General features: G+C 40.4%; 1 protein-coding gene and 1 non-coding gene across 2 annotated transcripts in view; both read left to right on the top strand.

The window, feature by feature from the left end:
• Nucleotides 1-25,596, top strand: part of LOC131237103 (enoyl-CoA hydratase 2, peroxisomal) — a 79,529-nt gene that overhangs the window by 40,574 nt on the left and 13,359 nt on the right. The window contains exons 7-9 of the mRNA XM_058234757.1: nucleotides 4,630-4,699; nucleotides 4,777-4,927; nucleotides 9,256-9,326. Coding sequence (XP_058090740.1) covers nucleotides 4,630-4,699; nucleotides 4,777-4,927; nucleotides 9,256-9,326 — 292 coding nt within the window. The remainder of the gene's footprint in view (nucleotides 1-4,629; nucleotides 4,700-4,776; nucleotides 4,928-9,255; nucleotides 9,327-25,596) is intronic.
• Nucleotides 23,015-23,121, top strand: LOC131238144 (small nucleolar RNA R71). Its single transcript, XR_009167556.1, has one exon. It is a non-coding gene; the product is annotated as a small nucleolar RNA R71 (small nucleolar RNA).

Raw genomic sequence — 25,596 nt, forward strand, 5'->3', positions numbered from 1 at the left:
AATGGTTTGATTGAACTGAGGGACTGACAGATCCATCAGATGAGCCCGGTTGATAACACATGTGACAGATCAGACTGCATACATGATCTGATGGATGGTGTGGTCCACAAAATCTAGCAGATGGTCCTTGAAAGACCCAAACATCAGCCAGTTGCTCTATTGAACTCTCACATACAACTGTTCAGGCTATATAGCCTACATGGCTTCATGTACACTCCATATAGTTGATGAATAGGCCTTTATACTCATGCAAATGAACAATCGTGATGAATATTTTGAATGTGAGGTTTCCTCTGAGGGTTTAGCACTGTTTGGGAGGGGCAATAATAGGCTGCTGAATTATGCTCCCATTCCTTTATATCTTTTATTTTATTTCCCATATGCCGCGTTTTTATGGTAGGTATACTGATCCAGATGTAATGCGTAAAAGTCCAGATTCAATTTCTATTTCTCCTGCATTGGTATAAGATTTATGGACAACTTTTGGTGTCGGATCTTATTTATACAGGCCTAGATCCAGATCTGCTGCATAAGGGATCTAGTTTTGCAATTTCAATTGCTTCAATTTTGGATTTACACAAGTACTAGTGGTTAAACTAGTAACCGGTTGAGTCTTGCTCCCAGTACTTTGTTTGTCATCTTCTATTTTGTGTGGTGTTTCTTTAGGAGATATTTTGATCCAAATTTGACACATTACAGTCCAGATCCAATTTCTACAGTTTCCTGCTTTTGTCTAAGATTTTTGGTACTAGATCTGATTTATAAAAGCCCAGATCCAGATTCACCATGCATGACGTCCAGTTGTGAAATTTTGTTTGCATCAGTTGGTAGTGGTAGTCAATGTTCGAAGTATCGGTATCGCTACAAGTTTCGCTGGCCAGGGATACGGGAACAATATCGATATCACTGATAATATCACTGATAATATCGCTGAAAAACAAGGGAAAAACGGTGGAATTTTCAGCAAAACTTTAGGAGATGTTACAACTTACATATTTGCATATTTATAAATAAAAAATTACAAAAAGAATGCATATATAATAAGTTTCCATTTAATAGGACCTTAAAAGCATGTGTTGTTGTAAGAAATCAGTCCAACCATCCCATCCGGCCTATTTAACCAGCCAACCTTCCATCCAAACATCCATTGATATTGCAAAATATCAACAACACGTGATATTTACCAAGAAATCATCAACAATTGGAAAGGAAACGAAAGATTATGGTCTCGATGTCGCGCATGTTGCAATATCGATAATATCGAGTATTATCAATGACAAATTGAAAACTACATACAACCATGTGCCCATGAAAAAAAATTTGAAATATATATATATATATATATATATATATATATATATATATATATATATATATCAGTGTATGAAATAGCGTGGTAGCGTAGCGTACAAAAAACGCTATGTAGCGTGCGGAATAGCATAAATACGCAGTAGCGTGTGCTACCAGGGCTGTAGCGTACGCTACACATAAGTAGCGTGTAGCGTATATAGCGTACGCCTCAAGACTACCGTAAGAATTTTAAAATAAAAGACATTTTAGTTAAAAACTTGTTGTTAAATGGTGGTGACTGGCCATCTTTCCTTTTGAGTAGGTGGTGTTAGACTCATATTATGAGACTTTTTTTTAAAACTTAAAACAATCGTATTAGGGCTTTCGAACAGCCCTATTGTGGTGCCGCAGCAGCCGCAGGCCTCATTTTTTAAGCTTTGATTCCAAGATTTCGAAGAGCCCTTTCTCAAATCCGATTTTTGGAGTTCAATCGGAATTACAAGAGCATCATCTTGCTGGAATTTCAGAAGCATTGAAGCCCAAACAAGTGAGAAATCGTGTATCCCTCTTTTCGCAGCCGTGCGGACACGTAACTCTTAAAAATCAATTTTCAGTTGATTAAATCTCTATTCAAGGTATGTTTTAGCCCTTTAATAATGTTGTGTTATTTTTTCATTTTTTTTCAATTTTTTTTCTTTTTATGGGGGCTGTGGTGTCTAGGGCATGGATTTGACTCATCCAACCATCACGTGGGACACATGCGTGGGGTCCACTGTGGTGTTCTATGCTACGGCCCACGTGTGGGGGTCCTCTGTGGTGTTTTATGCCATGATCCACATGCGCGGCCATGGCCCACATGCGTGGGGTCCACTGTGGTGTGTGTATGGCATGGCCCACATGCGTGGGGACCATTGTGGTGTGTGTATGGCATGGCCCACATGCGTGGGGACCATTGTGGTGTGTGTATGGCATGGCCCACATGCGTGGGGACCATTGTGGTGTGTGTATGGCATGGCCCACATGCGTGGGGTCCACTGTTGTGTGTGTATGGCATGGCCCACATGCGCGGGTCCACTATGGTGTGTGTATGGCATGGCCCACATGCGTGGGGTCCACTGTAATGCATGTTTTTTTTTGAAGAGAGTGACTTTTATATATTTTGCTTTTTTCTTACTATTTAATATTTATCATATTTTTCTTTTCTTTTTTTAATAAAAAAATAGAAGTATTGTGTAGCTTACGCTACACGCTACGCTATTTCACTACATGCTACGGAGGGTTGAACGCTACGCAACACACTACCGCTATTTAAAACACTGATATATATATATATATATATATATATATATATATATATATATATATATATATATATATATATATATATATATATATATATATATATTCTAATAAACACGAATTTGATTATATCAATACTTTGGCGATATTATTGGAATATCGTCGATACACATATGATGCGAGCATTACCAAGAATTTACAGTCCAAAATATTTGCGATACATTGGCGATATTGATGCATTGGCAATACAAGCAACACCTAGAATTTCCATAGTTTAAAATATTGGCGATTACATTAGTGATATCGATACGTTGGCGATACCTAGCGATATATTGCTACTACCTGAAATTTCTGATACTACCAGCATTGTCGATATCACTACCAGTGTTTTCGGTATCTCTAAGCTGGAGATAAAGATAATATTGGAGATATTTCGATAATATCAGAGATAATTCGAACACTGGTGGTAGTAGCAATGGCTGTGGTATTAGTGGTAGTAGCAGCAGTTGTGGTACTGGGAGTCATAGTGCCAATGTAGCATGGGAATGGGAGTGGCGGTTGTAATAGTAGTAATAACAAGGTATAAAAATTGGTTTTGGTAGGGTGTGTCACCCACTGCTGATACCGAGTCATATCGGCTGATACAGGCTGAGATGCCCAATTTCTCTTTGTTCTACTCAAATCAGACGGTTAGGACTTCTAAGTCATTGTGATTTTACATATATGCTCCATTCACAACATGTCCCAGAAATTAGACAGTTCAGATGGTGTATTTAAGGGCCACATGTGAGATAGATGAGTCACCACCGTGGTCCAATGGTTTTGCTTCAACAAACAAGCATCCATGAATCAGAGGTTATTTGTGGGTTTCACAATTTAGTCTGTTTAATTTGAGTAAATATATGTCACATGTACAATTTCTTAGTGTATGTGTACAAACCATCATACTTTGCTAGAGGATCGAATAAATCCTTTAAATTCAAGTTGACTTGACAACAGTGCAGCTGTGAGAGTGAATGGAAAACCGAAATAGTAGCTCGCTAGCCCCCCTGTACAGTTGTCGCATCTCATTTACACACTCCCCACGCGTTTTAAGGGCCATGTTAATGTATGCGGAATCCAAACCACTCATCATGTCTGACCCACCATGAATATAAGACAACCAAAAATCAAGCTGATCTTCCAAACCAGTGGAAACAATGTAAAAATGTGCATTTGGGCCTCTAAATTCAAATATGGTAGCCCACATGAGTTTTCAATCTGCATGATATCTTATGAACGGGTTGGATGTGTAGATACACATGAATGTGGAGCCCTAACACAGCTAAATTTTGTTCTGTTGCGTTCTCCCCCACTGTTTCCATTGTTGTGGGCCTTATGGCCACTTGAGTTGATTTTTCACATAAAATTTGGACTAACAGTTAATAATAAATGGATGCACCTGATGAACGGAACGGATATCATATAAATAGCATGGACGAGCCCCACACAGCTACCATTAAGTTTAAGGTGCCAAGCCATATGGTATGCCTGTGTATTGGGTAAACCAGTCCAACTCGGCGGAGTGGGCCCGATTGGTGTGAACTGGTAAAGGGGTTATCATGCACAGCTTTTCCACTAAAAATTGAAACCTCCAGTACAGGTACAAAGCCCATTTTCAGTTGTTCGTATCAATATCACCTACGAGGTAGAAAGAGGAGACTTGGGAGAACCCAATCAACAGTCGTGTAGGAGAAATTTCTTGGTTGTATCTTCAGATTACAATAGTACCCCTTGCTTATGAGGGTTAGAAGGGACGTGAAAATGTTATTACATAGTAAATAGGGAATGGACCAATCTACCCTTGAGTACTTAGTTACTTATGTAATGATCATATTACACAGATGACATTTGTAACATAGCTTGTCCAGTCTACGAACTGTAATGTTCATGATCCCTCATTCTTCTTTTTCTTTTTCTTTTTTCTTCAACAACCCCCCTTTTTTCTGTTTGGTTTTGTGTCAAAGCTACAGAGCTTAAGCAGTGTTTCTTGATTTCCAGGTAAAGCAACAGTTCTTGAGATTGACACCACTAGCTATAATGAGTCTGGTGAAGCACTATGCATGAACCGGTCAGTACATTCTTCAAATACCTATGAGATCTTAGAACAGCCAAGAATTCAACCAGTTAACGTTCTCTAATTTGCAGGAGCACTATTTATTTACGCGGTGCTGGCGGCTTCTCAAAATCTTCTCCTCTATATTCATATTCCAATTATCCAGCCAACCAGATTTCTCCTATTAGGATTCCAAAATATAAACCTTTTGTTGTGCACGAAGATTGTACACATCAATCTCAGGTAAGCCAAATCTATGTAAGCTTTTGTTGTTGAATTAAGAAGTTAACTTAGATGGCAGTGAATTAAGAGAGTTAATCATTTTAATCTTGTGATTTCAAATATTATCATCAGTATTACTATTAATTTTCATTTGTTGTCTGTAAATATGAGAGGTTCGTTGTCTGATGATCCTTTTATTTCCATTCATTTTTCAATAGAATCAAGGGAGGTGGCATTGATGTACATCAATACGGTCCAGCCAGATAGTTTGGCCTCAAAAATCGCACAGATCAGACAATCAGTATTGTAGATTGGGACAATAGAAAGAAGAGAGAGTAGAGAAGAGGATGGTGGGACAGTCATCTCAACCTCTTGACTTGGATTGATGTGCATGAATGTGCCCCATATACAGTGTGTGAGTTGCACAATTTAGTAATTTGCAGCAAATGTGAGAGGAAAGGAGGAATGGAAATTCAATAACAATACATGTCCTACTTTTTGAGCAAGTGCTTTATGAGTTTGTAATTTAGGTTTTTATGTAAATAACAGTATGGAATGTACTTATATAAAAAGTATAGATGCCGGACATGGTACTTTGCACAACAGTTGTGTGAGCAGTAGAGAAACCTTCCCCAGTGCTCTCTTACTAAATGTTGTAGTTGTACTTTATAGACTTCTAAACATTAGGACAGTAGGGAATGCCTTACAATACTTGTTTCCTGTGATCTTGTGTGTAAGGCCTTCAATGCCTGCACACAAGATCTAAGTTAGACCATTTCCTCCTATCTGCGGATTTCATTGACAAATTTCCACTCATATTTCAAAGGGGTCTGCCAAAACCGATCTCGGACCATTGCCCCATTATAGTGGAAACTGAAGAAGAAAAATGAGGCCCCCATCCCTTCATATTCGAGCTCTCATGGTTAGAGGTAGAAGGCTTCTCGGATTTGGTGATCGGATGGCGGTCTTCCTTCTCAATTAATGGTGGGTCTGGTTTCATTCACTTCCAGAAACTAAGACTACTCAAAAAAAAAATAAAAAATAAAAAATAAAAAATAAAAAAATCAACACGTGGAAAAAAGAAGCCTTAGGGGTGCAAGATGAAGAGCTATCCAACATCCTGCAGAAAATTCAAGCATTAGACATCGCAGCTTTGAGAAGAGGAAATCAAATGGAGGCAACAGTTGAGGGCCCTATGGTTAAAAGCGGGAGATAAGAATACAAAATTCCTCCACCCAATGGCAATTGCCTGTGCTCGATCTAATAGAATCAAAGGCGTTTTGGTGGAAGGCAAAAGATTGGAAGGCAAAGTCAAATTCTATTCAAATCTATTAGCTAAGGAAGAATGGCATTGTCCCTCTCTTGACAATCTCCATTTTGACTGTTTATCACGGGTTGCGGTTGAATCTCTTGCAGTCCCCTTCCCTATTGAATAGAAAAAGCAATCTCTGAGTTAGGCAGCGACAAAGCCTCTGGCCCAAACGGCTTCCCGATTGTCTTCTTCCAAAAGTTCTGGAGAATCCTTAAGGAAGACATGATTAACTTTATAAATGAATTCTATGAAAAAGATTTCCTTCCGACGGCGATGGGAGCCACTTTTATTTCGCTAATCCCAAAAAAGGGGCAAAATCTCTAAGAGACTTTCGGCCAATCAGCTTATTGGGTAGTCCGTATAAGATTCTCACAAAAGTATTAGCATCTAGATTCTCTGCAGCTATTTCTGAAGTCGTACCCAAATCGCAAGGTGCTTTTGTCATCGACCAGCAGATAGCAGATAGCGCTTTGATAGCAAATGAATGCGTCGATCATTGTAACAGAAGAGGCCCCAAAGGAATAGTTTGCAAACTGGATATAGAGAAGGCTTTCGATCACGTTGATTGGTCCTTTCTAGATTATATGCTTCATCATTTGGAATGCGGGGAAAGATGGAGATCTTGGATCCAAGCATGCATAAAGTCAGCAAGATTCTCAGTACTTGCGAATGGTTCCCCGAATGGCTACTTTAGTGCTTCAAGAGGATTGCGGCAAAGTGACCCATTATCGCCATACCTTTTCGTGGTGGTTATGAAGGCACTTAGCAGGTTAATAGTAAAAGGGGAGGAGCTCGGTCTAATAAAGGGCTTTAGTGTGGATGACTCCTCATTTTAAATATCCCATCTCCAATATGCGGATGACATGCTTTTCTTTTGTGAGGCTGATGAATCTAAGGTCTTAATTCTTAAATCTTCATAAGATGATAGTATGCTTCCAGGTGGTTTCGGGGCTGACGGTCAACATATGTTAAAGGGAACTGATGGGAGTGGGTTTAGCAGCGGAAGAGGTCGGTTTTTATGCCAAAATATTTGGTTGTAGTGTAGGCTCCTTCCCTACCACTTAGTTGGGTTTGCCTTTATGCTTTGGCAAGCCGTCTAAGTTGATTTGGAACAAAGTTATAGAAAGACTTGAGAGGAAATTATCAGGATGGAAGAGAAGGCACCTATCGATGGGGGCCAGGCTAACGTAATTCAGGCCGTCATGTCCAACTTACCAGTCTACTTTATCTCGCTTTTCAAGTGCCCAAGCTCTGTATTGAAGACACTAGAAAAAATACGATGGGACTTCTTATGGGAAGGGGTGAATGACAATCATAAATTTCATCTCTTGAATTGGAAAGAGGTATGCAAGCCAAAAAAGCATGGGGGTGTCAGTTTCTGATTATTGGAAGACATGAACTTAGCATTCCTAGGTAAGTGGGTTTGGAGGTTTGGGGTGGAAAAGGAAAGTTTATGGAGGGTAGTAGTGGAAAAGAAATACGGGGTTTGAGAAGGTGCGCAGTGGATAAAAGACTTGTCATTACACAAGGCTTCGTACATTTGGAAATCTGTGGCCGCACAAAAAAAACAATGTATGGGAAGTTATTCGCTTCACGTTGGGTAATGGAGAAGACATTAGATTCTAGGAAGACATTTGGCTAGGGGAACAAAAGTTGAGGGAGGGATTCCTAAGGCTAGCAGTAATCACAACGGAAGCTAACGTCAGAGTGGCAAGATGTTTCTCTATCATTGGAGAAGAGGTAGTGTGGGCCCCTTCATGCCGAAGGAACCTGGATTATCCGAATTGTTGAATTTGCTGAGTTTGCTTAGCAAGACCCATCCTTCTCCCTCTGAATGAGACTCTTTGTCATGGACCGCAGAGAAGTCTGGATGTTTCTTGGTGAAGTTGTTTAACAACATGATTTCGGGAGCAACATATGACACATCGATTTGCCATACTGCTTTTATTTGGAGTTACAGAGCTCCCCCTAAAGCATCAGCCCTAGCATGGTTAATGGGCAGAAATATAGTTCTCACAGTAGATAACTTATGCAAAAGGCAAATGATTCTCCCAAATGTGTGTCTTTTGTGCTTTCAGAACAAAGAAACAGTGAACCACCTTTTCATTTACTATTTTTATGCCAGGAAAATATTGGAATTTTTTCTCATCAAGATTGCACCAATGGGTTTTGCCAGCCTCGATCAAATCTGTGCTACTATCGTGGCATGGCGGGGGCATCAGGAAGACTGGGAAGAAAATCTAGCACTAATGCTTGCTAGCCGGAATCTAGTCAATATGGTCGGGAAGGAATAGGCGATGCTACAGGAATATGTTTAGCAGCTTTCCGGAGGTTTGCAAGCTAGGGTTGGTCTTGTTCAGGATTGGATGGCTGACCCCTCAGCTGACCCCTCAGCCTTATCTTAGCGCTGTTGCATTTTGTATGTATCATATTTTGTCTCCTCTTTCTTGTCTCTTTGTTTTCTTTGGCCTCTGGCCTTCTCGAATAAAATTATCACAGTTTCAAAAAAAAAGAAAAAAGGCCTTCAATGCTTATGCTGTCTGAATTTTTCCTAATGTAGTAGCCTCAGTCACCTTCGAGAGCTTGCTGTCCATAGGCCTCATTTTGTATAGCATGCTGAACTAGTAATTTGTTTTCATTTTGTTTTGTTTTTTTTCACGGGCTATGATCCTATTATCTTTCACCACCATTTTAAAAAGACCTGATTGTGAATGGGGCCAAAAAATTGCAATGAGAAGATGGTTGTAAGTTGTGACCATCTGATTTTACCTTGGAATTCAGACTGCTCACTATTTACTTTTAGCCATCCATTTGTTAGCCATCAATTGGATGGTCAAGATTGCTGGATCATTTGATTTTAGAGACATGCTCCATCCATAATGTGCCCCATAAATTGGATGGTCTACATATGCATGCATGAACGCTGATATGAGGAGGATGAGTCATCACCACTTTTGTAGTGGTGAACAATCATAGGACTCTACCCTTTGTTTTAAGAATGAAGAATAAAACTGGAACTTTAAATGCTATGATGCAGGCGTTGTTGTACAGGCTCGCTGGTGACTACAATCCTTTACATTCAGATCCTACGATTGCAAGTGTTGCTGGGTTAGTATGAAACTAGTTAATCAAAGCAAGGACTTGTCTTTCCGGTTCTTTTGTCACATTCTTTTTGTTATTGGTCTGTTCTGTTTGATAGTAACTGGCATTTACAAATGTTTCTTCAATGAGGCTGGATCCACTACAAAATAGGTTAAGCTTAGCATACAATGTGATGCATAGAATCCATTGGGATGTTTGTATGAGATCCAATCCGTCCACCATTTTGCGCCCCATCAGGTTTTGCTTGTTGCCTGAAAATTAGGCTGATCCAAAACTCATTACTGAGAAGAAATTACTGAGTAGAATCTCCACCTTGTCAGAGGGAAGGGAACCGATCAAATCTGCACCTCGAACCCATTACCCATCAGAAATTTCCTTAAAAGTAGTTTTTTTTTAACGCACCCACACACACACCACATGAGCACTCGAACACATGATCTCAGTGTTGAAACGTAGCCTATCCACCACTGAGCCATGGAACTGGACCCACTTAAAAGTAGTTCAATCTGAGAAATTACAGAGTAGAATCTCCTAGAACTGTGATGCAGCTCTTGTCATTTCTTATCAATGATACTGAACCTTGTATTATGTTCTGCTATTAAATTTTTTATTTTTATTTTTAACATTTTATTATGTTCTAAAAAAATTATGTTTTCACAAGAGGCACATTTGAAAGAGATTGCAGAAAATAGTTCTCGTGAGCATTTAAACTGACAACCCCAAACATAATTTCATCCTCATGGAGGCATTCATAAAAAGTAGTTTTTCCCAAGGCTAATTTGGTCGTGCCCAACAATTCTTGTGATTGGTTAAACTTTATATTTGAATGCGTGCTTTAAGCCATTCCCATCCACTAGCCAGGATAGATCTCCCCCCATGTTTTGCTGAAGATATCATAATCCTAGGGTAGGAGTTCCTGCAGAAACTATGTTGTCTCCTCTTTACCACATGCTTGGGTCTTGAGTTTTGGTTTGTGTAGCTTGATCTTTCTTGAAAAAGTCACATTGTGCCATGTCATATGATGAGAGCAGTAATATCACTGTATAAAATGAACATAATAGGACCATGGTTATGAATGACGGCATCGGTCGCCACCCGTAGAAAAATGATACGATACAGTGTTGCGTATCGGAATCGGGATTGTATCGGCCTGCATCGGTCAAAAAAATATGAACACACACACACAATGGTGTATTGGACCATTCTTTAGTAAGAATACTGTCCTGGCGGTTGACCTATTGTAAGTTCTGGTGTTGATATATATATATATATATATATATATATATAAACTGTGTATCGGACCATTCTTTAGTAAGAATACTGTCCTGGCGGTTGACCTATTGTAAGTTCTGGTGTTGATTTATTTTATTTTATTTTATTTATTTTATTTTATATATAAATTGTTGATACATGTCATAAATTGATATCATATATTGCTAATAGTCTAATATGATTATATATTATCGACTATTGGACTATTTAGTATTAAGTATTAACTATTAAGTATCCAAGCAGTGTCACTACTAGCTAGTCTAGTGACTGTGTATGTAACAATGCAAGTGTAGAAGTACTTAGTAATTCCTTACATGTGAGTAATCTCTAAAAAACACTACTCTTTAAGTTTTAATAAAAACTCACCAAGCACCTTACCATCAAACTGAAAATCTAGCCGGTTTTGGTCGACCTCCACATCCTCGTAATTATCCGATTGCGCCTGTGGCTGTGCAACAGGTGTTGCTGTTGCATATCCATAATAACCAGAGCTAGATGGAAAGAGTAGGTTAACAAAACCTAAGGAAGACCGATCCTGACTAGGAACCGACTCTGATTCCGAGTGAAGATATCCACTAGCGCTAGATGAATAGCCATACTGTTGCTCATATTGTTGAGATTGTGATACCGATGACGAATAACCTGGATTTGGATCTGGATATCCATATCCATACTGCCGATCAACAATATGGCTATTCGTCTAGCACTGGTGGATATCTTCACTCGTAATCAGAGTCGGTTCCTAGTCAGGATCTGTCTTCCTCAGGATACTCCAACACAAAAGTGGTGCAACAGGCTCTGTGTATCCGTAATTATATGATAATATCCATAAGCCTCCTAATGTCCCAATGCTCCACAAGTGCCACTGGTGCCAGCATCTCCATAGTGCTTCTCCCCCTGGCTGGCTGTATTGTGACTCAGTAGACTCATAAATCCAACCGTGTATCACATCGGTGCTCATCAGTCTCACGATCTGTAGACGGTTGTATGGTGTGCTAAGCAACATGAGCAATAAGTGCATTATCACCACCACCACCATTATTGGCACTGCTATGACTATCAGTATGAGTCGCACTACTACTACGTTCACCTTCGTCATCTTCTTCAATAATTGGCTCTGGAGGATGGCTTTGAGCAGTTTCTACAACGAGTTCTGGATATTCAAGTTCTAGATATTCAAGTTCCTCGCTTTCGATTGCTTCTTTATCTTTCTCCCTTTGTTCAAGCCATGGAAGAAAATGATTGTCCTCAGCAAAAATATAGTCCAAATTTATTGGGCAATATTGCACTTGGTTGTTAGCTTGCCCTTTTGATTACTTCATATTTTTCGAACACAACCTCACATTGTAGTGAATAAACACATTTCTTTGCACCTTTTAACTCCTTCAATCGATTTCACTACTTAGTGTAGATGTGGTAGTGTAGATGTGGGCAAGAGTGCTCCATAGCATAAGTGCACTTTCTCCATAATTGACTCACCATTGAGCTGCATAGATAACAAAGAAATACATCATATATCAATTATTTAGTTTATTAAATTTGTAAAAACATACTTTATACTTTATATACGTACTTGGATTGGTTCTGTGTTGCAGCTCATGCAAGTGGATCTCCAAAGCTGCCCATTGTCAGTTCATACATCTCTACCTGTGAAAAAGTAGCTAATAATAAGTACCACAAGTCTCAAACTCTATACTATACAATCTACATATGTAAATAATCGTTAATTTACTTCATTAATAGCATCAACCTGTCTGTTAACGTCTGGCTCCAACCTTTTTATGACGTTCTTCAAACCAATAGTAATCACATCAGCTTCTTTATATGGAGTCGCATATCGAAATTGTGCGTTTAAAAAGAAGACTAAGTTGATTAAAAGAAAGAACAATAGAATATATCAAATTATCAATACTACATAAAGAACTGAACCAAGGAAAAAGAATAACTAAATTTAATCACTGTAACTTATGTTTACCTGTCACGTGGAGATCATGGTGAAGTTGTTTATTCCAGCTCATATTTATGAGCTTCCAATATCTTTGTAGTGTTTACAATCACGTTTAATTGACAACTTTGCTCTATCCATAGTTTCATAAAGAAAGCTCATCGTCTACCTATCATCACTTTCCACTAGTCGAAGAGCCTTATCAAAGGCAGTGTTTAAATTATCGGCAATATTATCGAATTATTGCCAATAATTTTGGTATCGTTGGAGTTCCGACACCGAAACTCCCTTTTTTTGTTTCTCTTCCTAATATTGCTGATTTTTCGGTGATTTTATCGATTTTTTGCGAAAAGTCCAGTTGTCAGCGAGAAATCGCGGGATAACTGTAGCAAACAACCCATTTTCAACGATAAAAGGACCCGATAACATTGGCGTTGCGTAAATACGCAAAATATCCCCCAAAAAAGAAAAAAAAAATGGGGAAACTTGCGGATTTCCATACCTGTAGAAGAGAAGGGCCCATCATAGAAGAGGATCGGTGAACGGAAATTGCCGTAGGCCAATTGATTGATCGGTGTGCCGTAAGTGCCATCCAATCTCTACTTTCCACTTTTTTTCTTCGAATACTCAAAAATTTCAAACCTATAGATGATTTCAGCGAAGAATCTGCTGAAGATTAAGGATTTGGAGAGACTTTCTTTCGAAAATTTAGGGTTTCAATGGTTCCCTTCTGAAACCCTCTTCCGTTTCGAAAAGGGCCTCACGACGGGTTTTTACGGGCGCGGATTGGCTACTGACAGGTCGAGTAGCGAGACTGCTATTGAAGTGACGCCACCAAGTGCTGTGGGCCCTACCATGATGTATGTTTTGTATTCACGCCGTCCATCCATCTGGAGAGATCATTTTAGCATGAGACCCAGAGAATGAGTCACATCCAAAGCTCCAGTGGACCCCACCACCGAAAACAGTGGGGGGAGAGACACCACCATTAAAAACTTCTAAAGGCCACAAAAGTTTTCGATTAAGCTGATATTTGTGTTTTCCCTTCTTTAATCTCTTTGTTAACTTTTGAACAGGTTGGATTTCGATAAAACATCATGGTGGGCCTTAGGAATGTTTCAACGGTGTACATCAATCTTCCCGCTGTTTTCTGTGGTGGGGTCCACTAAAGCTTTGGATCTGCCTCGTTCTCTGCGTAATGCCTTAAAATAATGTCTCCAAATGAATGAACGTTGTGGATACAACACGTACATCATAGTGGGGTCCACAGAACTTGGTGACGTGTAGCGAGTCTCGCTACTCAACTGGTCAGTATATAATCCGCGTCGGTTTTTACGGGTGCGTAAGTACGCTCTTATCGTACTGAGTAAACTCTGTTAGGCCCACCGTGAATGTATCTAGTCTATCCACGCCGTCCATCCGTTTTTCCATATTATTTTAGGGGTTGAGACCAAAATTTAAGCATACCCAAAGATCAAGTAGACCATACCATAGGAAACAGTTGGAATAATGACTTCCACCGTTGAAACCTTTCTTGGGCCCTTTGGCCCGAATATTGAAACATGTTGATATGGTTATACAGAATTGGATGAAAGGAAAGCACAGGTATCAGCTTGATCCAAAATTTTTATAGTCCCAGTAAGTTTTCAATGGTATATATTAATTTCCCGCTGCTTTGTGTGTTCTTCCCTTGAGGTTTGGATATACTTCAATTTAGGCTCAATTCCTAAAATTATCTTTTAAAATGGATGGACGGAGTTGATAAAATACATAAATCACGGTAGACCCCACATAGTTTACTCAGTACACTTAGCTCACTGAGTTACTCGGTACGCAATCTGCTTCCTTTTAGCGTGGTATGCGGGTGCGAACATCAATGGCGTGTGGAAGTCACCAAGTTCCGTGGACCCCACCATGATGTATGTGTTATATCCACATGGTCCATCCAATTAGCGAGATCATTTTAGGTAGTGAACCCAAAAATGAGGTAGATCCAAAGCTAGGGTGGACCACACCGCCAAGGCAGTGGGAACAATGATTCCTACCAGTTGAAACCTTCCTAGGCGCCATGGCCCACAATGGTGTTTATTTGTCATCCAAGTTGTTCATAAGATCACACGGAGATGGATGAAGGTAAAATACGAAAACGACATGGATCCAAAACTTTTGTGGCCCCTAATGATTTTTCAATGGTAGGCATGTTGAATTCACATTGTTTCCTATGGTGTGGTCCATTTGAGCATTGGATATGCTTCATCTTTGGGATCAAGCCTTAAAATCGAGGTCGAATCCACAGGGACTGATACCTGTACGTTATCTGAAACCAAGTAGAACTAGAACTAGGCTAAGATGTGATCTAAACCAAATAGAATTCAAGGAATAATTGTGGAATAATTATCTAAAACTTTAAGGAATTCAGAGGAAGGAAACTAGGGATTCAGAGGATCCACTTGTAGAGATCGGGGAGATCTTATGCCTGCTTCAAAAATCATGAAAATTAAACTGAACTTCTTCTGATATAATTTTAAAGAGATGAAAGGTATATGAATTAGAATGGATTCCATCACCAAACCATGCCCAGGAGACAAAGTAAACAACAGAATTAAACTAATTACCAATCAACCAACAATATATGAAGATCGGGAAGGGTACTGTCATCCTACCATGCCCATGAGACAATGATGAACACAGGGCTTCCTGACTTCATAAACATAAAAAGGGGAAAGAAATACTCAAAGCCATTGCAAACCCATTGTAATTTCAGTCACAACAGACCATTAAAGACTAAAAAATATTCCTTTAATAATTAACTAAATCAAATTCAGTTTATGAATTAAAGGCATAAGAACAATCTCCCATCACGCTACAGGCTTCACCTCTTAGCCCTAGCTAAGAGGTTCAGCCAGACATGAATGGGCTGAACAAAGCAAGTGATAATAGAGAAAAAAGAGAAAGAAAAGAACCAGAGGGAAAGGGAAAAAACCCAGCTTAAAAAACTTCACGTCCTCCTTTCTTGTCTTCTCTGTTTCTTCTCTCAAACCCAACCGTCTCCAGCCAAAAGCCAAGCTCTCTCCCTCTGTTCCCGTGCAGCCGTCCAACACTTCACGTTTCAGCCACTGCTCCTGTCCCAAGCTTTTTTCCTCCTTTCTCTGGTCCCGCTCACCTCTCCTTTATACATCCAGGGGCGGTGGAGAGCTAGAGTCCGCAGACGAGCCAGCTGCGGAAACTCCCTCTACGCACAGCAGAGACGTTTCGCAGCCGAGAAAACAACATGGTTGTTGTTTTGTTTGCACATGCAACCATGCACGTAGGGCCAAACGGCGACCTTGGCGAGGGTCTCGTCCCCCCTCCGGACACCATGGACGGTCCAGATCGTTCATCCGATCAAGGATGATGGGCCATAGCTGTCCGGAATTTCCGGATTCCTCCGGACTGCGTAAACAGGACGCGTAACGTACCTGCGCTGTTCGGCTGGTGGGGCCCCTGATCATAGTTATTTGAGAAATCCAACTCGTCCATTAGCTTATTCACGAAAAATCGGTCGGACATGACCATTTTTGGATTAGCTTATTCGTGGCCATGAACGATTTCATTCCCCCGTCCGTTTGCCGTTTGGACGATCAACAGCCGGCTTCCGATGTTTCTTGAAATTCCGCCATCTAGGCGAGGATGATATGGGGCAAGGGCTTCTGATGGACGGTCCGGATTGATCATTTGATGCACGGTGGTGGCCCACCAACTTCCGCAATCCGACCGTCTGCATAACAGAGGGACGCGCTGTTGCTGTTTATGAGAGAGTTCGAGTCCAGGACGGTTTGTCCGTCCTGGAGTTTCCGTGCACGCCTGGTGCACCCACGCTGTACATGTGCAATGCACATGTGGGTCCCATGCTGATGTATATGAGAGATCAGCTCCGTCCAACCTGGTTGCCATATGATTTAAATGGTTGACACCAAAATTGAAGTATTTCAAGATATCAGGCGGGCCCCAGATTGATAAGTTGTGGGCTGATCTGTCCGTTGGGACATTTCCAAAAAGATCCAATGGCTGATTTTCGACGTGTACGGTTAATTTATGGTCCTCAGGCCATGTATGAAGTTTCGAAGCAAGCGGATGGTGGAAACTTTGTGATCTTGCAATCTGGCTGACTTTCAGGCCACTTGAGCTTCAGTTTCTCAATTTTCTCAGACCCCTGGAGTGTAATTTCTTCGATCTTTGTCCCCTGGAGTCCGTCCCTTGCCCTTGGTAATGCCTGAGCTTTAAATCCATGCTTTTAACATCCTTTCCAGCCCATGCTCGTAAATATACTCTGCATCACAAATACGATTAAATCAGGTCATTAACCGGCATCATGCTTGTAAATCCAGGAAATAATTGGGGTCTAATATGCAGTATTTGACCCTCAACACAACCCCCAACCAGCATCTTGCTAGTCCCTAGCAAGGTATGCGAAAAATAAATTGAGAATTACAGGATAATTTCTACAAACTCAAGAGATTTATGAAAAACAATTCAGATACTCGAATTCTAAGATTCATGAATGTTGGCCTTACTTTCTCCTGAAATCAAGCTCACGGTAAACCTCATAATCGAGCTCAAATATTAATCCATCTATTAGAACAATTCTAAACATTAAATTCTATGGATGCATAGTCTAATCTCGAATTATCAACATTAAAATTCACTTCTCTATTTAAGGTTATCATTGGTAACCAATAAGAGAATTCACGATAACCAGAATTTGCCTCACACATTATCTTTTTATTCTTTTAATTTTCGACTTTTTCATTAGAAGTAACACCAAGAAGAGGGATCAAATCCTCACCTATAGGGAGCAAACCTAAGGTAAAGACTGTACACCCAACTCTTTTTCAAATATCATCCATGGGGAATCGAATCCTCACCTATAGGGAGCAAACCTATGGTAAAGACTGTTCGCCCAATCCATTCAATTTTCCAAGTTGGTTCCTTTCATGTTTAGTGATTACCAAGTCAATCCTTTAATATCGAACTGAAACCTTAATATGCACGCGAGATGTGCCTTGCGAATTCATGTCTCAATCAATGTTTGCAAATTCTAGTAATGGATTAACAATTCAATCTTAGCTGTGAAATTTAATAGATAACTGAATCCAAGAGTCATAAAGTACCAACATTATGCATCTTGAAATTCTAAGTGCCCTAGATGGCCGTCAAAATCACTTCGAATTCGTCAGAAAGCCTGAAAAATTAAAAAAAATTTCACAACTTTTGCTCAAGACCAAGAAACACTGATTAGGAAACCTAATCTCCCACCCCCAACTAAAAATCTACATTGTCCTCAACGTAAAAGAAATAAACATGCAATGCACATGGGACAAAATAAGTAAATGAGAAGTGATGGGAAGATAATACCTGAAAGAATCAAGAGGCTTTCCATAGCTATTTATGTAAAAGGGGGTCAGTACAAGAGAGAAACCAACAAAAGTAAAGACAAAATCCTACCTATACCACTTTCGCAGGTGCTCTCGATTGCATTTAGCATATGCAACAAGCCTTTAAACCCCTAGGTTGCCCCTAGTGGACGAGTTGTAGTCTCGTGAGGGTTTGCAGTAATGTTACCCACAAACATTGAACTAACTAATGATAAAAATGAAATGAAATGAAGAGCTGGGTTGCCTCCCAGGAGCGCTAAGTTTACCGTCTTCAGCCAGACAAATAAGACAACTACCCTAGTCCTTATGAAAACAGGAAACCTACCTATACCTCCATCAGACTAGGAGATCAATCATGGTAAACAGGATCAGTCAGAGGCATGGTCATGTCCTCTGAATCAAATTTCTCGACAAATGGTTTCAATCGATGTCCATTGACTTTAAACTCCTTGCCATTGTCGGGATCTCTTATCTCAACGGCCCCATGCGGAAAAACAGTGACAACAATGTAAGGGCCGGTCCAACGAGATCGAAGCTTACCCGGAAAGAGATGTAATCGAGAATTGTACAAAAGGACCTTCTGACCAGGCGTGAATGATTTTCGCAAAATGTGTTGGTCATGAAATGCTTTCATCTTGTCCTTGTAAATTCTCGAATTATCGTACGCATCATTCCGAATTTCTTCAAGTTCATTCAATTGAAGTTTTCGTAGCGAGCCAGCGTTGTCCAGATTGAAATTAAGATTTTTGATCGCCCAGTACGCTTTATGTTCCAGCTCCACAGGCAAGTGACAAGCTTTCCCATAGACAAGTCTAAAGGGAGACATTCCAATAGGGGTTTTAAAGGCAGTACGGTATGCCCATAAGGCATCGGTCAATCGGATTAACCAATCCTTACGATCTGAGTTAACCGTTTTCTCCAAAATGTGTTTGATCTCCCTATTGGAAATCTCAGCTTGTCCACTTGTCTGAGGATGGTATGGGGTGCTCACCTTATGAGAGATACCGTATTTCTTCATTAAGCTCTCGAATGGTCTATTACAAAAGTGTGAGCCCCCATCACTGATGATGGCTCGAGGCGTTCCGAATCGAGAAAGGATGTTTTCTTTTAGGAATTTAATGACCGTGCGATAGTCATTCTTTCGACACGGAATCGCTTCGACCCATTTTGTGACATAATCCACGGCGAGCAAAATATACAGATTTCCAAACGATTGGGGGAATGGTCCCATGAAATCGATGCCCCAGCAATCAAATGCTTCAATGATTAGGATGGGATTCAAAGGCATCATATTCCGTCGGGACAATGCTCCCAATTTCTGACAACGCTCGCAAGCTTTGCAAAACTCATGAGTGTCCCTAAACATAGTGGGCCAGTAAAAGCCACACTGCAGAATCTTGGCCGTGGTCTTTTTAGCAGAAAAGTGACCACCACAGGCCTGTGAGTGACAGAAGGAGATGACGCTCTGATGCTCATCGTCTGGTACACATCTCCTTAGGATTTGGTCTGGGCAATATTTAAATAAATAAGGATCATCCCAGAAGAAGTTGCGCACCTCGGTGAAGAATTTCTTCTCATCTTGCGCAGTCCATTGTGTTGGTATGGCACCTGTAGCAAGATAATTAGCAACATTAGCAAACCAAGGTGAATTGGAGACTCTAAACAGTTGTTCATCAGGGAACATATCGTTGATATGGGTCGTCTTAGGAGAATCAGAGGTATTAAGGCGAGAAAGGTGATCGGCCACTACGTTCTCTACTCCCTTTTTATCTTTAATTTCCAAATCAAATTTTTGGAGTAGAAGGATCCATCGTATCAAACGGGGCTTAGAATCATTCTTAGAAAGAAGATACTTAAGTGCCACATGATCTGTGTAAATAATGATCTTGGATCCGATCAAGTAGGACCTAAATTTGTCCAAAGCGAACACTACAGCTAAGAGTTCCTTTTCCATAGTCGAGTAGTTCACCTGGGTAGAATTTAAAGTTCTACTTGCGTAATGAATGACGTAGGGCCTCTTATCTTTTCTCTGGCCTAGGACCGCTCCAAGAGCATAATCAGAAGCGTCGCACATAAGCTCAAAAGGAAGGCTCCAATCGGGTGGTTGCATGATAGGTGCAGTGGTTAACGTGCCCTTAAGCTTGGTGAAAGCTTCCTGGCATTGCTCAGTCCACTCGTACGGAGCATCCTTTTGAAGAAGAGTGCATAAAGGACGAGAGAGGAGACTAAAGTCCTTTATGAATCGCCTGTAAAATCCTGCGTGTCCTAAGAAGGATCGCACGTCTCTGATGTTCTTGGGTGGAGGTAGGTTAGAGATAAGATCGATTTTTGCCTTATCTACCTCGATTCCCTTGGACGAGATGATATGCCCAAGGACAATTCCCTTCTGAACTATGAAATGGCACTTCTCCCAATTAAGTACCAAGTTCTTCTCTTCACATCTTTTCAGCACACATTTAAGACTTTCCAAGCACTTACTGAAAGATGGACCGTAAACAGAGAAATCGTCCATGAAGACCTCTAGATATTGCCCTACCATATCAGAAAAGATACTAAGCATACATCGCTGAAAAGTGGTAGGGGCATTACATAGTCCGAATGGCATCCTTCGATAGGCAAAGGTGCCGTAGGGACATGTAAATGTGGTCTTTTCCTGGTCTTCAGGGGCTATCTCTATCTGGTTGTAGCCCGAATACCCGTCAAGGAAACTGTAATAGGAATGACCAGCTAACCTTTTCAGGATCTGATCAATGAATGGTAAAGGAAAGTGGTCTTTCCTCGTGACGGTATTCAACTTCCTGTAGTCAATACACATTCTCCAACCAGTAGTGACTCTAGTTGGCACGAGTTCATTATTAGCATTGGCTACGATGGTGATTCCGGACTTCTTAGGGACCACTTGAGTTGGACTCACCCATTGACTATCAGATATAGGGTATATGATACCCACGTCCAATAGTTTAAGAACCTCGGCTTTAACCACTTCCTTCATGTTTGGATTTAGTCTACGTTGTGGTTGCCGAGCGGTTTTTGCATTATCCTCAAGATATATGCGGTGAGTACAAATCGAGGGATCGATTCCCTTGAGGTCCGCTATTGTCCATCCCAGGGTTCCTTTATGCTCAATGAGAGTAGATATGAGCATACTCTCCTGTTCTTTCTCCAGGTGGGCAGAGATCACCACCGGGTATGTCTCATCTTGACCTAAATAGGCATATTTCAAATCAGAGGGCAAAGGTTTTAGGTCAAGCTTCGGCGGCTTGAGGTTAAACGGTAGAGGCACTACATCGGTTTGTGGTAATTCTTCAAATTGTGGCCTCCACCGGTTAACTTCAAGTACTGGTGCAGTATCAAGCAAGGCGCACGTCTCCCTAATCATGTCATCATCAAACTCATGGGAGTGGGCCAGGCACGTCTCTAGATGGTCGGAGGATAAGGTCAGAGGTGTCGTATCTTCCACGAAAGAGTCAATCATGTTAATGTCGTGGAAATCGTCATCATACAAAGAGAATCTGACGTTATTGAAAAAAATGTTTGACTCCAATGTCAAATTTCCAAAAGACATAGTCATGACACCATTCCTGCAATTGATAATTGCATTTAACGTGGCAAGGAATGGGCGACCAAGAATGACGGGAATCTGAGTGCTCATGTTATTGATGGGTTCGGTGTCCAGGATGATAAAATCTACAGGATAGTAAAATCTATCGACCTGGACTAACACATCCTCAATTATCCCTCTTGGTACACGAACAGAGCGATCAGCAAGTTGTAGTGTGGTTAGGGTGGGTTTTAATTCACCCAAACCTAACTGTTTGTATACCGAGTAGGGAATCAGATTGACGCTCGCTCCTAAGTCAAGAAGTGCGTGATCAATTCGATGGTTCCCGATTACACATGATATGGTTGGGCTACCGGGATCCTTGAATTTCTGCGGCACGTCTTGCTTCAGGATGGCACTCACTTTCTCAGTCAAGAAGATTTTCTTTTGAATAATTTTCCGTCGTTTGGTCGTGCATAAGTCTTTCAGGAATTTGGCATATGAAGGTATCTGTTTAACGACATCAAGTAGAGGAATGTTGACTTTCACTTGTTTCAACACCTCTAGAATATCCTGAGAGTTAGAGAGAGGTTTTGGTGAAACCAACCGTTGGGGGAATGGAGCGACTGGCTTCTCTAGAAGTTCCGGTTCTAATTTTTGCGGGGCATCACTAGATCCATCATTGTTGTCCTCTTCTGGTTCTTGGGGCTTTTCGGGCCTAACCGGAAGAGTTTTATCAATGATCTTTCCACTCCTAAGAGTGGTGATGGATTTAGCGTGCCCCATCTGATTTGAAGAACTGGGATCATTAATCTCGTACTGCGGTTTAGGATTGGGGAGAGGTTGTGCAGGAAGCATGCCCTTTTCTATAACCGTCATACGAGAATCTATCTTTTGCATAAAATCTATAATTCCCCGCATTGCCTGAGCCAGCTCTTGTATGGAATTTTGAACCGGTTCCTCTTGAGGTTTCGCTTGATTTGGATTTTGATTGAAGAAACCTGGAGGAGTAGCCGTTTGTCCATTCCTCCAACTAAAGTTTGGATGATTTTTCCAACCAGGATTGTATGTATTGGAGTTAGGTCCAGTAAAAGGTCTTTGATAGTTGTTTACGGCATTAGCTTGTTCATTCAATACTCCTCGAAAGGCGGGTATTGTAGGACAATTTTCAGTTGTATGAATGTTGCAATCACAGATGCCGCACACAATTTCATTAACCTTATCCTTCTTTCCTTCCATGGCCTCAACTTTCCTTATGAGCGTAGTCACTTTACACTTGAGATCATCCTCTTCTTTCAAGAGATATAATCCACCTTTCTCATTTAATTGAGTCGGCCTAGACATGGTGTTCGCCATTGGGTAATAGTCCCATGATTATGTTTTTTCAGCGAGACTATCGAGGTAATCCCATACCTCGTCAACATCTTTATTGATGAACTCTCCATTACACATTGTCTTGACCATTTGGCGCATGGAAGATGTCAGTCCATCATAGAAAAAATTTGTAATGCGCCACGTTTCAAATCCGTGTTGTGGGCATGAACTGACCAAATCTTTGAACCTTTCCCAACATTGGAAGAATGTTTCATCTTCCTTTTGGGCGAAGTTCATGATTGCTTTTCTGAGGGTAATCGTTTTATGATGTGGGAAGAATTTTTTTTTATGAATTCCCTCTGCATGTCGTTCCATGTGCCAATGGATCTAGGACGCAGTGAATGTAACCACGTCTTAGCTTTCTCTTTTAAGGAAAAAGGAAAGAGTTTCAGCCTAATTGTATCCTCAGATACATTAGGAAAACATAATGTAGCCATAATCTCATCGAACTCTTTCAAATGTAAATATGGACTCTCTGATTCAAGTCCATGGAATTTAGGAAGGAGTTGGATAACTCCTGGCTTGATGTCCATTTGTCCTGTGTTTTCAGGAAAAATCATGCATGAGGGCGTACTCACTCCCGCCGGTTGTAGATAATCTCATAAAGTACGAGGCGGGGGTGCCTGTTGCACCTCATTCTCATCTTGGGTTGGGAGTAGAGGAGGTTGGTCTTCAGCCATAACTTCAGTTAACTCAGGGGATTTTGAGCGGTGTCTAGTCCTGCGATGGATAGTCAACCCCTCAACCAATCCTCCTTTAGTCAAGAGACGTCGAGTGTTGTCACGGGCCCACTTGGGCATGAAAACACTCGCAGCCATCAATTAAAAACCTAATCCTAAGAAAGGAAAAAAAAAAATCTAGAAAGAAAGAGAGAGCTGGAAAGAAATTACCAAATTGGAGTCCTAAGTTAAAACCTGCAAAATAAAACAAAATAAGTTGGATTTTAAAAAGAGAAGAACGATCCTTTAGAAGGAAAAATAGCAGTAAATTAATTTCTAAAAGAAGGAATTCCTAAAAGAAAGTGGAAATTTCTACAATAAATTAGGAAAGACCTAAACTAGAAAGTAAATTATTAAAAGAGAACTGAAAAATAGAAAGTAGAGAAGGAGCTTACCGAATTAGAAATTTCTATTTTAAAGGCCTACAAAATAGGAAGGTTAGTTTCTAAACAGAAATTCTAAAAATAAATTAGGAAACAAATTAGATTTTAAAAGAGTTAAAATTAGAAAGTTACTAAAATAAAAATAGAAAGTTAATTTCTAGAAAGGGAAAGAAATAACCTAATTTCTTAAAGTAAACTATTTCCTACAGAAGGGAGGATACTAGGATTAGAAAATTTCTAAAATTTAAACCCTAATTCTAAAAATAGGAAAAAGTAGAAAGATTAGGAAGGATTACCAATTGAGAAACTTATGTCAAGATCCTATAAAACAGGAAACAAGTTAGTTTTGAACTCAAATAAAAATAAATAAAACTAAGGTTAGTAAAATCCTAATCTTAAACTAATCCTAAAACCAATTAATTTCAGAGAATCGTAACCGTCAGTCCCCGGCAATGGCGCCAAAAACTTGTTCACTCTCCAAGTATAGGGTTGCGATGTAGTAATAAACTCGGTAAGACCGAGGTCGAATCCACAGGGACGGATACCTGTACGTTATCTGAAACCAAGTAGAACTAGAACTAGGCTAAGATGTGATCTAAACCAAATCGAATTTAAGGAATAATTGTGGAATAATTACCTAAACTTTAAGGAATTCAAAGGAAGGAAACTAGGGATTCAGAGGATCCACTTGTAGAGATCAGGGAGATCTTATGCCTGCTTCAAAAATCATGAAAATTAAACTCAACTTCTTCTGATATAATTTTAAAGAGATGAAAGGTATATGAATTAGAATGGATTCCATCACCAAACCATGCCCAGGAGACAAAGTAAACAACAGAATTAAACTAATTACCAACCAACCAACAATGTATGAAGATCAGGAAGGGTACTGTCATCCTACCATGCCCATGGGACAATGATGAACAACAGGGCTTCCTGACTTCATAAACATAAAAAGGGGAAGGAAATACTCAAAGCCATTACAAACCCATTGTAATTTCAGTCCCAACAGACCATAAAAGACTAAAAAAATATTCCTTTAATAATCAACTAAATCAAATTCAGTTTATGAATTAAAGGCACAAAGTAGAATCTCCCATCTCGCTACAGGCTTCACCTCTTAGCCCTAGCTAAGAGGTTTAGCCACACATGACTGGGCTAAACAAAGCAAGTGATAATAGAGAAAAAAGAGAAAGAAAAGAACAACAGGGAAAGGAAAAAACCCAGCTTAAAAAACTTCACGTCCTCCTTTCTTGTCTTCTCTGTTTCTTCTCTCAAACCCAACCGTCTCCAGCCAAAAGCCAAGCTCTCTCCCTCTGTTCCCGTGCAGCCGTCCAACACTTCACGTTTCAGCCACTGCTCCTGTCCCAAGCTTTTTTCCTCCTTTCTCTGGTCCCGCTCACCTCTCCTTTATACATCCAGGGGCGGTGGAGAGCTAGAGTCCGCAGACGAGCCAGCTGCGGAAACTCCCTCTACGCACAGCAGAGACGTTTCGCAGCCGAGAAAACAACATGGTTGTTGTTTTGTTTGCACATGCAACCATGCACGTAGGGCCAAACGGCGACCTTGGCGAGGGTCTCGTCCCCCCTCCGGACACCATGGACGGTCCAGATCGTTCATCCGATCAA

The sequence above is a fragment of the Magnolia sinica genome, chromosome 2 (genome assembly GCF_029962835.1).
Source record: "Magnolia sinica isolate HGM2019 chromosome 2, MsV1, whole genome shotgun sequence".
Lineage (NCBI taxonomy): Eukaryota > Viridiplantae > Streptophyta > Magnoliopsida > Magnoliales > Magnoliaceae > Magnolia > Magnolia sinica.